Source organism: Tinamus guttatus, unplaced genomic scaffold, assembly GCF_059628265.1.
Source record: "Tinamus guttatus ecotype Peru unplaced genomic scaffold, ASM5962826v1 Tinamus_guttatus_pri_ptg000056l, whole genome shotgun sequence".
NCBI lineage: Eukaryota > Metazoa > Chordata > Aves > Tinamiformes > Tinamidae > Tinamus > Tinamus guttatus.
The window spans coordinates 1,800,964-1,814,610 of NW_028288590.1; the positions used below are offsets into that span (position 1 = coordinate 1,800,964).

General features: G+C 41.8%; 1 protein-coding gene across 1 annotated transcript in view; it reads left to right on the plus strand.

Annotated features, from left to right (window-relative positions):
* Window positions 1-13,647, plus strand: part of XKR4 (XK related 4) — a 211,415-nt gene that overhangs the window by 131,968 nt on the left and 65,800 nt on the right. The window contains exon 2 of the mRNA XM_088540137.1: window positions 1,502-1,701. Coding sequence (XP_088396263.1) covers window positions 1,502-1,701 — 200 coding nt within the window. The remainder of the gene's footprint in view (window positions 1-1,501; window positions 1,702-13,647) is intronic.

Below are 13,647 nucleotides of genomic sequence, written 5' to 3' on the forward strand. Positions count from 1 at the left end.
ACCTTCTCAGTGTTTTGCTTGAGAAGTAAGGTTGGTTTCTTGATCACTGTTTCACTGTGTTCTCACTGTCTGGGTAGTTTATTGCTGCTATGTTCCCGCATGCGACTTTGGTAAAGTTCAAAGACACTTAATGGGATTTAATTTATGTTTTCCTTTTACATTGCAACAATGTGCTTTGTCAAGAGAAGTGCTGCAGACTCAGATCTGGCCTCTCAGCTATTCTTGTGTGTCTCTTCCCTGTTTCTGTTTGGTGCATGTTCCTGAGAAAAGCTGTTGCTCTCCAGTGTTGTGTGCATCGGCAGTTTGGGTACAGGGATAGCAGTGGTTTTTCACTCAGATATCTTCTGCCTGCCAGTCCAAAATTCTTCTTACTGGCAGAAATTCCAGGTGGATTTACAGCTGAACTGAAGAAGGATGAGCGGCTGAATGCAGCCCATGTGCAAAGGTGCAGTGTGCTGGGCTAGATATGAAAAGAGTTTGGGGACAAGGAATCGTGAGAAGGAGGGTAAAATACAGAAGCATTTTATCTTAGCCAGTTGAAACAGTTAATATTGGAAATTAAAAATTAGTACAGCTTTTCCTAGATAGAAAATATAACCTCACTTAAGAAAAAGTGCTTTGAAAATATATTTTATGTATTTTGAAACATGGAAGAAAATGCTTTCAGGATGAGTATGTGAGGAATGAAGAGAAATCCAAGTCAGTTAGTAGCCCCACAGGGCACTCTGGTAGGATGCACAGGCTACCAGAGTTGATGATACTTTTTTTTTTTTTTCCCATTGTCTTATGATTGCAACTGTCAATAGCAGCAGCCTGTTGGACTCATGGCTCCTGCCTCTACACTCTGCTGCTCTTGCAGGGGAACTATGTTAGTGAGTCATTTCTAGTCACCAAGGGAACTCACAGCTAGATCTTCTCTTCTTCTAAAATAGAAACTTACAGCTAGATCTTCTCCTCTCCTAAAATAATCAGTCTTTGAGAAAAAACACTTTATATTTAGCAGTATCTGAAACATGTTAATAAATTCATTAGACCTCTGGATAAGCACTGCCATACGAGGGCCCCAAGGTTGCAGTGCAGGTCATCTTCCAAATCTGCATGGAGTCACACAGAAATGGGCTTCATTCTTTGCAAGTTCTGAGCAGAAGCCACCTGAGAACTAGTTATTTTTCCCCATTACTTAAACACACTCTAGAATGGGGCCCTATGATCAACTCATCTACCTTATATGTCAGTTTACAAAACTCTGGTTTTGGGAGGAATAGTATTTAACAAGTGAAACAATGCTAAGGCTTTCAAAACTGTTTTAAGCAAGTGTATCTTCAGTTTACTCCCAATACTTCAGTTTACTCCCAGTATTAAAAACTGCAATACAATATTCCCTATAAATAAATTTTCATTATAGTGAAGCATGTTGAGAAAATGTGAGCTTCTTTTGAGCAGCAGTATTGCCTATAAAATATCTTTCTGCATTTTTATAACCCCTCTCTTTTATTTCTAGGTATTTCCATACCATATACTTGGGTATCCGGAGTCGACGGAGTGGAGAGAATGACAGATGGCGGTTTTATTGGAAAATGGTGTATGAGTATGCAGATGTGAGTATGCTGCATTTGCTAGCCACGTTTCTGGAAAGCGCACCCCAGCTGGTCCTGCAGCTCTGTATTGTTGTACAGACTCGTACACTCCAGGCTCTCCAAGGTAGGGGTGCATTTAGTCTATTTGTTTTTTATCATTCTAGGAAGATGTAATTTCTATGTGTACATATTTATCCTTTCAAACTGCTGTGCTCTTTGCATTCCTTGTGTAAGAACAGATCTTGCCTGCCAGGTGCTATTAAGCTGTTAACAGTGACTCTGTCAAGAATGCCTGTTCCTGGGCTTTATTTTTTAGTATTTCTGATTGGCCCTATGTTGTGGGTGGGATTTATAACATTTTGCTTTCTGCACAGCCTTGTGATAGAAGAACTTTTCTGATTATTCACTGGGCCAGTGTGAAAACCGGATCATTCAAACTACCGCTGTTTTGTTTATGTTTCCGTCTGTGCATGCTCAAAACCCTCCAAACTCCAGCAGCAAGTCTCATCTGGTATTAAGTAAAGCCAAAAATGGTGCAGGAGAAGATAGCAAAGGAAATATCAGTATCAGTGTCAATGGAACACATATCCATCAGTTTTCATCAGCCATGTCTACCCAAAATAATACATAGCTGCTGAGCACTGCAAGAATACTTGCATGTTCAAGCTGTTAGTTTTCTTTTTAGGCCTATATCTGTGAGAATATCCCCTTCCCTTCTGTTCTTTTGATGCTACTTTTGCCTAGCTCATATGTTTCCTTTTTATAGCACCATTTTCTTAGTGCAATGAGATGGTGTTATGGCTGCATGCAGGCAAAAATTATTGAAAAGTGATGAGAACTCAGGATCCAGAAGGTGACAGATATATCATGAGGGGAGGAGGGAAGAAAGAAGGGAGGGAAGAGGGAAGGGAGGGAGAGATGGAGAGAAAAGGAAAGGAAAGAAGAAGGAAATGAAGGAGCGCAAGATGGTAAGAAGGAAGAAAAAGGAGCAGGAAGGAAGGAGGAAAAGAGAGAGGAGCACATAAAATATATGAGCGTATAAAAATACTTTTTTATATCAGCATAAAAAAAACAGCATTTTTGCTCTGCTCTCAGTTCACGGGCTTGCCACTGTATGGGGTAAAAGTGTGTGACAAAACCTTGCTTCAAGAAGCGCTCAGTCTAGTTAAGTTACTATGTGTAACATGCAGTGAGACTGATTAGGTGAAAAAGAACTGGGCACAAGGTGGATAAATGTGTGAAGACCTTGATCCTGTGTGGTTTCCTGTGGATAAATCAGGGACTTTTCACTTTCCTCCCCTTAGAACCGAAGTGTAATAAGGTCTGTTCTGTTTCCTGTGTGTTTTGGGTTTGTTTCTTCAGATCAAAAACTCTGTCACCTTGAGGGGAAAAGAAAGCCAAAGTTTCTATTTTAATTAGTTGGTGCTCTGTGGAGAAGGTTGCCTATGCACTTCCTACAGCTATTTCTCAAAGTTATGTTACCGCACACTAAGCTGTCCAAACTATTATCATTCAGAAGAAAGTATTATCATTCAGGAAGCTTTGGCCCTCCAGAAAAAGAGACTCCAGAGAGAGGCTTAAGAGGAGACATAGCCAGAATACTGTATGATCAGCTGTAATTTTGCTACCTTCATAAACTATTAATACAGGAGGACTCTCGCCCTCATTTTTGTGCAATAATAGATCTGTCTATGAGAAATGTTGTGGGTGAGTAGGTGCTAAGCCTGTGATGTACTTTGCAAATGATTGTTAATTAGAAAAAAAAAAAGAAATATTTCGATTTAGAAAGCAAAAACAGTTGCTGAAGCGTGCAATCCTCTCTGTGAAATCAGTGTATCAGAAACCAGAAAGGGAAGAAACTATGATTATGCATTTCTGCAAAGAAGGCTGAAAGCACTAACTGATCCCCTCTTCCCCCATTTTCCTCCATCCTCCCAGGAGGAGAAACCTCATTTGAAAAACTGAGAAAATTAAATAATGATGTCGCATTTTGTGAAATAGCAATAAAATTATGTTCTCCTATGTTAGTATCTTGCCAATAGTGAAAATATTGTTCTCTGTACTCTGTGCTTTTTAAATAAAGAGAGTTAGAGACAATACATTGCTGTAGGATGACAGATTTACTGCAAGGTTGCATAATTTCTCTGAGTGGTATCATGCTACAGTTGGGTGTCTAAAAAGGCTCTCTCTAAGCTTCAAGGATCAATAAAACACAAGTTTTAAATAATTTTCTTTGTTTGGCTTTTTTTTTTCCCTATAGTTCTCTGTCTGTATAGGACAGAACTATCATGGCAACTGAGTGCCAACATTTCTGATTCTCGTTCTTAAAAGTACGCTTTCATTTCAAACCACATATTTGGCAGAGAATTTGAAGGACACTGGAAATGTCTTGGTCTATAAGCAGAGTATTTCTACTATCACATTATTGATGCCTACAAGAAAAAGTGTTAAATATTGTATTTAAACCTTGCATATGTGGCATTCCAATGCACCACAATTGTATCACCCCAACAGGAGAATGTGGTCATTGTGACTGCAGGTTACTGGTTTTAGTACAAGAGTTGCCACATCTGAACTAGTGCTTTTTCTAGTCCCTAAACTCTGCTAATCAAGGGAGACAGTACATACAGACAAGTGTGTACATCCTTACCAAGATGAAGAGAAAGAATGCATATTCTTAAAGCAAAGCCTGCAAAACTCTTGAGTTTTATAAGCACATCAGTTAAGGCCATTTCAACTTTCACCTTCTTAAACTTCATTTCAGCTTGCCCAGAGGATGCACCACGAGGATCAGTTAGCACTAGCACTTGCCTGGGCTCCCCAAACATGAATTAAAAAACAAAATCTAACCTTCTACCAAGGATTGCCTACCTTGTACAGGCTTTGCTACAACAAAACACTATTTACACTGGTTGTCATAAACAGTCAGGATGGAAGGGTGGGCCTCTTAGTTTTGGTACCAAGAAAAATCTGAATATTGATGAAACTATCTTAATTTCATACTCCTTATCTGTAAAGCTGGCATCTTTAAGATCTCATCAAAACTAGCAGAAATTAGAGGATATGATATTCCTTATCTTGCCCTCCGCCAGCAGCCAGGTGTCTCCCAGAATGGTGTCCTGAACTATATGAGGCCAGACTACCTGGAACTGTGACAGCCTCCTCTTACTCATTTTATCTCCACCTCCTCCACACCGATGGGCCTTCATGTTTTCAGAAATATCCCTCTCTAGAAGGCAGATGTATCTTGAAGAAGAATTTCTCAATCTCTTCCTTATTGTCTGTCTCCCTTCCTTCCTTCCTGTGCTCCATGGTGAGGCTTCTCTGGTGAGGCAAGACAAGTTCCCAAAAATTTTGTTGCTTTTTTTTTTCCCCTGTATCCACGCATCCTATTTCAGGTGGGAAATACGTTCAAAGAAACTGTGGTGTAAGTTTGCTGTCATGGCAAGACCAGTCTAAGGGATTTCAGATTCTTCCTTGGTCAGGTCTCTGGACATCCAATATAAAGACCATCTCTCACTACGTTTTCTCTACTGACTTGACATGCCTTAGGACTGACAAAGTGATAGACACATTTGGAAGGGCACATTGGCTATAGAGTGGTTCTACAATTCACCTTAAGCCAATCAAACTGCCAGATGACATTGAAAATCTCTGAATGGATTAGGACTGGCTAGGACTTCACCCAAGTGCTTGAGCTTCACCCAAGCAGGTTCCCATCACTCCCCTTAGGCCAGGGCTGGTGTTTATGTGGCTGCACTCTGAGCCACCTGGACACTTCTCTCTTCCCCTTTGCTAGCTTGGCAACTTCCCAGAGGGATCCAGCTCATACATGGTGATGCCATCGGCAGAGAGAGAGGGAGTGGGGTCACAGTGTCAGATAAGAAGGAAAAGCTGGGGCTGTCCCTTCTCGGGGCTCCTGATTTTGGACTCGCTCCATCAGACTGACAAACATCTCTTGGTCCTTTCCTTTTATTTCCTTTTATTCCTTCAATCATGCCATTTGTTTTCAGAAAGACATGCTTTCTTAAAATTAGCAAAAGCAAGCCAACAAAGAAGCCTGCTGATGATCTGACTGAGAGGAGAGCTTATATGTTAGCATAATGCCACTGTTGTCTTACTCAAGGGCATGGTGCTCTAGCCGTTCCTAGTTGAGCAGATAGACAGGATTACTCTCTGGATTTCCCACACATTTCATTATTTATACTGTAGTAATTAACACATTGTTTAAATTATAAATTAGCTTCTCATTACTGTTTACTGCATGTTATGCTGGCTAGTCAGCACTTGAAGTTTTTTTTCCCATCAACCTCTGGGGAGGAAGAGGGTTCTGTCTTCTCCATATAGTCTGTTAATCAAAGTCTCTATCAAACTTTAATCAAAGTCTAGTCAAAGTTTATATCTTCTAAAAGCACATTTCTTAATAAAGACTGACGGTAGTGCAGAAGCAAAATGCGAAATCCAGAAAAATGTATAAATTCATCATGTTTCGCTGGTTACCATATTTCAAGTAGGAGCCTTTGAATCTTTTGAAACTGTATTTTCACGGGATTCTGTTGGCCAACCCTTCTCCCATTTTCTACCAGCTCTGTTTGAAACTCCACCCTGTTTGTATGCTGACAGTGAAGCCAGTGAGTTTAAATTCACAGTGCTGCAAAGGACTGTTCTGCAGTCCTTCCACTCCAAACATATTACCGTTCATGCCCAAGCAGAACAAGTATTTTAAAGACTTGCTAGTGGTTTATGACATGGCTGATAGGTCCTACCTGGTAGAAGGAAATTATGCATTAGCCATTTCATTATAAATTCCTCTAGCAAAACTCACCCTCATGCATCAGGAATTAAAACTCTTTTCATATCAAAATAATAAATGAAAGCCATTTAAGTCTTTACTGCTTTTTGCAAGCATAGTGCTATGCTTTGTACAGCTGTTCCTTTTTTTGTGACCTTCATAGCAATTTTAGATTGCTCTGTAAAATGTTGTATACATTTGCAGTACTCTTTAAATAAGACAGTATTTAAAATCTATAGAATTCAGTATATATTTGTATGGAAATAAGGTGCAGCGCTTGAGTCCTCGGCAATTTGCCATTGCTTTTCTCTGTGCTGTCAAGGTTCTGTGCTGTTTCAGTCAAGCACCCAGCCTTTCCAGAGAGAATGAAAAGCAGAGCAAGCAGTATTCCCTGAATCTCCCTGCAACTTGGTTAGATTTTCAATGGCAAAGATTAACCAATATGGTATACTCTGGAATTAATGTCATCTGGAAAGGACTTAAACTGATCTACATGACCCCTTTGCAAATCTTAAAATATTTTCTTGCACTCATTAGGATAAAACCATCATATTACCTCATCCTTGCTTGCGATATGGTAGGAGAGGGTTTTCTGAAGGCAATCATGTTATATTGCCCGTTCCATAATCTTTTTAGAATCTTAAAGCTAGTATAGTCTTTGTCCCAGTTTACCAACTGGAAGAGCAATTCTCTGATTGATGGAAACCTTCCTCTGTTGTCCTGCATTTTTAATTTCATCAGCAGCCTGTTCCTGCTTCATCTTGCACTGTTGTTGTTTTTACACTTGCTCCCTAAAGAAATGGTGTTTGTGTGACTGTACAGTCCATTTTTGTTCTTCAGTCCTCACTTTTAACAGCTTCTGAATCACTGGACTATTTCAATCAAACGTAAAAGAAAACAGACATCCCAAAGATGATTACATTTCTTTAGGTGTTGCGAAAAAAATAAAAATAAAAAAGACACATTAAGTGGGAAAAAAAGACAAATGGGAGACTCGAAAAAGGGAAAAACAGGTAGACTTCAGCCATTATTCATTTTGTTAAACGCCAGCCACCAGCCAATTCAAACCTGCACTGCTCCAGAGAGCCTCTTGCACTGCTCTCCCCTGTCCAGTGATGGACTACTGTGATGGACAGAGGGAATTAGGGGATAAAAGACACAATCAATAAGAAGGAAAGAGTCATTTGTCCTTGCTGCTGCTTCTCATCTCATGAGAGGTTCTGCATCCTCTTGATTATCTTCATAGACTTTCTCTTCATCAGTTCCAATCAGAATCCATCTTTGGTGACTAGGGATTGCCCAGACTGTATGGAGTAAGTGAATGTATCAGAGCTTGATGTACTTTGCTGGTTAATAATATGTCTGGTAACCACCATTAATCCTGGTATTTTTTCCTTTCAGAGGAGGCAGACAGTAGTTGCACTCTTTTCATATTTCATAAGGCTCTCTCATAAAAGAATAGGAATCTATCTATGTAAGATTAAGAAAATTAAAAAATCCACAGTGTAATAAAGCCGAGGATACTTGTCAAGATTAAATGAAGGAAAATTTTCATCAACCTGTAAGCTAAGTGGCAAGTTTTGCAGGGAACCCTTTGAGAAGACGCCTCCTAAGGGCCTGGATAAGCTCCCAGTTTTCCATAGATCTTTAATAGCAAAGCCTATAAGAGTGCCTGTGCCTGTAAAATTGTCAAGATCATGTTGTAGGGCATATACTCGCATGAGTAGTCCAATATCACACTAAAGCTTCTCTTGTTCCTTTATAGGATACTCTGCCTTTGACAGAGATCTGTCAAAGCTTCAAAGCCCAACATTCTTCTAGGTCCTGCAGAGCTTTCCTGTACCCTTCTCCTTCCCCCAAGAGCTTAGGAGCATTTTTTAATTATCTTATTGCCTATGATGAACACACATCAGAGTGTAACTTAAAAACAACATAACTGATTTTATTTAGAACATACAGTAGACTACCTTAAAAAGAGACATTGCAGGACACGTCAGCTTATCATAGCTAACTGCTCGAAACCTGTGTTTCCCTAATACTAGCACAAGCAATGTCATTTCTTTGGTGGGAGCAAATTTTCCTCTTCAAACTCCCCAGCAGGTGTGGTAGGGGAGGAGATGAAAGTCAGGCTCCTCTTGTGCTTTACTCTGTGTTTCTGCCTGTAGTCGCTGCCAGCTGCTCCTCTGAGGTCAGGCTGAGGATGGTCAGTGTCTTTGATGGCCTGGGCCAATGCTGCATTCACTGCTTGAGCAGAGATATCACTGATGCTGCAGCCCCTGTCTTGTCTCTCTTGTGAGGGAAAAAATCTTCTGTCGAAGGACTCTGCCGTAGAAACGCCAGCAGGTTCCATCATGGATATGACATCAATGAGATGGCCATGCTGTGGTGGGTTATTGTTTTTCACTTCTTTTTTTTCACGCAGCACCTCAATGCACTTCTTCCTGTTAGGTCGTAACAGTCCCTGTCTCTTTTTGGTGTGAATAGTAAGCAGCAAGTCAGTAATACGGATTTGGAACTCCTCATTTTTTGAGAGCTTTCCTAAGTCTTCATCTGAGATATCCTCCAAATACTTTTCACAGCTGAAGGGGATGTTCACGAGCTTGTTGCCTGTTGGAACGGGGTCTATCTCATGAACCGACATCCCACCTGGGTTCTCAAGAGAATCCTGTGCTGCTGAAGCAGACATAGGTTCAGGACTCAAGTGCTCATCTGGAGTGGACACCTCTCGACTGTCCTCAGCCCTTTCAATAGAGTTGCAGCTGGGATGCTGCCCCTCGTACCCAAGGGAGAGGGGTATTGGCGCGGGTGCTGGCTTGTGGCTGTTGGGCCGAGGTGCTGCTAGGTGGCCAGCTAGCTGGCAGCTGGGGAACAGCAGAGCTCTCGCATGGCTCCTGCTCCTGCTCCTCAAGGCACACACGCCTGCTGATGCCTGCCAGACCTGGGTCTGTCTGCTCCATGTGGTCAGCTTTTGGCTTAGTCAACTCGCTTGGCCCCTGGGAGGGTCTTGTTGAGCTGAAATCTTAAGAAAGAGCACTAGTTATACTTTAAAGCAGAGAGTGCGAAGTAGAGATACTGGAGCTCCAGGAGTACATGGTTGAGAACCACTCGCGTTGTCCCAATGTTGCCAGGAGACTGCAGGTTCCAGAGCAAGCGCTCCAGCAGTGCCCCTGGTAACCAGCTGCACAGGCCAAGCAGGGCTTTGGCTCTTCAATGTCACAAACACAGAGCCATCAGTGCGGTGGCTTTGTGACCTGCCATCCCTGAGAAATGGCTTGTCCAGTGGGTTGTAGGTTACTACCTGCCCTAGGAAATGTTTGGGACTGAAGGTGTCTGTATCAGTTCTGAAACACCAGCTCTCTGCTGTGTTTTGTTTGCAAAGGCCAGTCCTCCTCCCTGCTGAAGGACTAAAATATATGGCTGGCAATTTCTAAGGGATTGCAGATAGTTTAACCATTACCTTCCATGCCAAGCATTTCATTGATTGAAAAAAATATCTATATCAAATGCATAGCTTCCAGCTAGAGAGAAAACACCCTGACTATAAACTGAAAGGGAAACGGGGACTGCTGCTTCTTGGAAGCCATCCAGGCACCTCAGTTTGTGCAGTGGAAAGAGAGTAGGATTGAAGGACAAGAAGGCATTTCCTCTTTAGCTAATCTCTCGCTAACACAGGACACAAGTGCCAGGAAGATGCAGTTGAGTTCCACTTGGGCCTTTCTACTAATGCCAGAGTTCCCTCTGCGGTCATTACTCCATCAGTTACTCACTACAGTTATGGATGTGGTTATGGGTCCAGCAAGATTAAAGTTAGTTCAGGTTTGTGGGACCACATATCTTCCCTTTTCTCTTTTTAGGCACTAATTACAGTCAGGGGAGTAAAAGGAGGAAGTCTGATTGAGGTTGTAGTATGTGCAGGTCTTTCAGCTCAGACCCAAATAAAATCCAACCCTGCATTTTGGTACGATACCATCTGTGCAGTGTGTCAGTGTGTCCTTCCGGTTGACCTCTGGGTAAGGGACATGGGACATTGGCTCACCGTGCAACAGTCATCCAGCCTTATTGAATGGCTAACAATTAGGTAACAAAGCGCTCCTGAAATATTCTGAAAGGTCATTTTCAAACCTGTGTAACTTAATCATCTTGTTTTCTTCTGGCAGTCATAAAAAAACTGTCTTCTTTGGGTTAGTGCTGGGGAAAAGACCCTTGGAGACCTTCTAGCTCCCCTTAAAACAGCCGGAGAAAGGGGGCAGAGGCTTTATCACTTTGGAGCAGAGAGAGGACTGGAATCTGCTCTCAGTAGCCTAGGGTGTAGGCTCAAGGGAGGATGTTTTCTGTCATTTTGAGGCAGCGTGAGGCATGGAAGGAACAACATTAATATTGTATATTAATGCATGAGAGCTAGAAAAGAAAACAGACCAGCATTGGCTCTTATCACCTTCAGCTCCCATGAAACAGGAATGTTGTGCATCTGTGCACAGTGTCACCTCTCTTATTAGAGAATGGAAGTGAAAGTGGGGAATTACAAGCAAGATTATAGTTCCAAAGATGACTTGATTCTTATTGTATGGATCTATTTCTAAGGGTCCTGCATGAGGGCAAGCTGCATCACTGTCCAGTCTAAGTGAATCTATCTTGTCTTTGATGCAAGGGCATATGCAAACCTATATGGTAAATCGCTAGCTGAGAAGGGCCCTGAACTTGGGTCTCCAGCTATGTGCTGCATGGCCCAGTTTGCTCCGGAGTCTATTGGTGAAATCTGGAAATGTCCCGTCTTTGCTGGTGGTTGCCTTCTCTTCCTTCAGAAGATAGGGACAAACTGCCAACATTTTCCTAGGAGCACTTTAAAAACCAAAGAAATGTAGTGTTTAGTCTGTGCAGAGAGTTCGGGTTCCAGGAGACAGAGGGGCTTGAGACTGAAGGTGGGAAAGAAATACTTGAATATTTGGGAAAAAATCAGAAAGGGGAAAACCATCCCTAAACTGAGAAAATCCTAGGAAGGTTAAAACCATCAATGGATATGGTAGCAATGCTGCATGGACATAATCACTTTCTGTCCCTCTCCTTCTCAGAATAACCTTGTCCTGCCTGCAAAACCTTTGTCTGAAAGGGAGCCGGTGTTGTCCGGATGTTGTCCATGGATGGAAAGGAAAGGATGTTGTCTTTCTGCTGGCTATTGTGCTGAGAGATTTGGGCAAAATGAGGGCAGAACGGTGCTGTTTTGCTGCCATCTCCATGCTGCGCTGGAGGCTGCTTTCCTGCTGTCAGCAGAGAAGTGGGTCATGGCAGGGGGATGAAGAAGAGGCGCCCTGACCCACACGAGCTTGGCTGCCTGAAATAAAGTTCCACGGCTGCAGAATAAAGTGGCCTCGGATTCAGTTCTTTTTGCTGTTTTAAGCTCTTCTTTGGATGGTATTCCCTGTGCCTTGACTGATAGCGACTGTAACAGCCATTTTCGGTACTGGAATGGACGCATCCTTTTCAGGCTCAGGTGCTGTACCCAGCCATGCCATCTCTAAGCTTGACCTCTGCCTGGGTGGTGTCTCCTGTCCTCTTATCCAAACTGCTGCCAAGCAGGGTGCCCTTGCTGGCTGAAAAGTTCAGGGGTACCAGGAGAAACTTAGATTATTGATGCCAGTTTCCTTACATGCACCTGGCCTGGCCCAGCCAGAGTCAATGTTAGACTCTGCAGGTGGGCAAGGCTTGCCAGGCTGGCACAAACTGTGACCACTCGGTACCAAGGCCTGGGAGAATGAATACGTTACCATATACCAATCATTACCAAATCTTTAATAGCAAAGCCCGCAAGAGTGCCTGTGCCTGTGCCATATGAGGAAGAACTCTCCTGTGAGCATGACAGAGCACTGGAACAGGCTGCCCAGAGAGGTTGTGGAGTCTCCTTCTTTGGAGATTTTCAAAATCCACCTGGATGCGACACATGCTCTAGATGTCCCTGCTTGAGCAGAGGGGTTGGACTAGATGATCTCTAGAGGTCCCTTCCAACCTCAACCCATCTGTGATTCTGTGAGTATTCCAAATTACATTTCAGCAGTGCTCTCATATTTCTAGAGGCAATATCTCACTAAGTATTGCCTAGGCTTGTAATTCCCTTTGGACTCAAACATCTCATTAGATAATCGTGGTTACTTCACAATATTTTAAAACAGATTTTCCTGTTATGTCATGTCACTGATGTTGTCTCAGCTACATTAACAATTTCTATTAGCAGCTAAATACAAGCAATGAAATTCTGTATCATTCCTATTTTTCCAGCCTTCAAAGTATCCCTGTCTTTCCCAAATGTGACTGTCCTCTTCTATATTGATAAAGTCTCCCAAAACCTTACCGATATATTACTTTTTAAACCAAAATCACAAAACAAAATTGGTTCCAAGAGTAATTGCTACTGAATGACTTTTCTAGTAATCCTGCTCCAGCTGAGCATGTCAACACAGTCCTGCAGCATCTTTCTTTAATTTATTTACCTGCCCTAGTCGTCTTTTACTAATCCTCATTTTCTCGAGCTTGACCAGTACCATTAGCAAAGTAATCACTGTTCTGCAAAAGTTTTGACAGACTAGATTTAATTCATTTTACTTGTTAAGGAAAGTAGTTACAGAAAAAAAAAAAAGATAATCAAGTTAGTTAATCTGTACTATAGAGCTCTCTTGTGATCTGCTTGTTGCAAATGTATGTTACTTTTCATCTTGTTCTCTCTTCATCCTCAGTTCATTCTGCCTGCTTTCTATTTTCACCTACAATTGGTTGGCCTAAAGCCTTGTATTCTATTGAAGCCCATGTTATAGGACTGTTTTAGCTAGTATTTGTATAATTCACCATATTTCCAATTTTCCAGTTATTGGTACCAGCTTAGAATAGAGTTATTTAAGGTGCTTGTTGTCAGAAGCCAAATTTCCTGCACCAGCTCTTTTGGCATCCTGGAGTAGATAACTTCTACTCTAAGTTATCTAGATCCGCTAAGTGAAAACATTATTGGAGTTTTGCCTCCTATGATAAGAAAGATTTGTTGGCTGTTCTCACTTCCTTATCTGGTTCTGTCTTTGATCAATTGTTTCAAACTATCCACTTGCATTTATTTGAAAAAGTCTAATTTCTCCTGCTTTTCAGCAATACTCTATTTTTACAGCCTGCTTAACCTATGAGGCACAATTTTTATTGTTCATCATCCTTTTTTCCCATTTCTTCTGTCTAGGCATCATTTTTGAGGTGGACTTGCATATAGCTTTCCTTGGAGTCCCATTCCAGAAGTTTGTCTCTTTG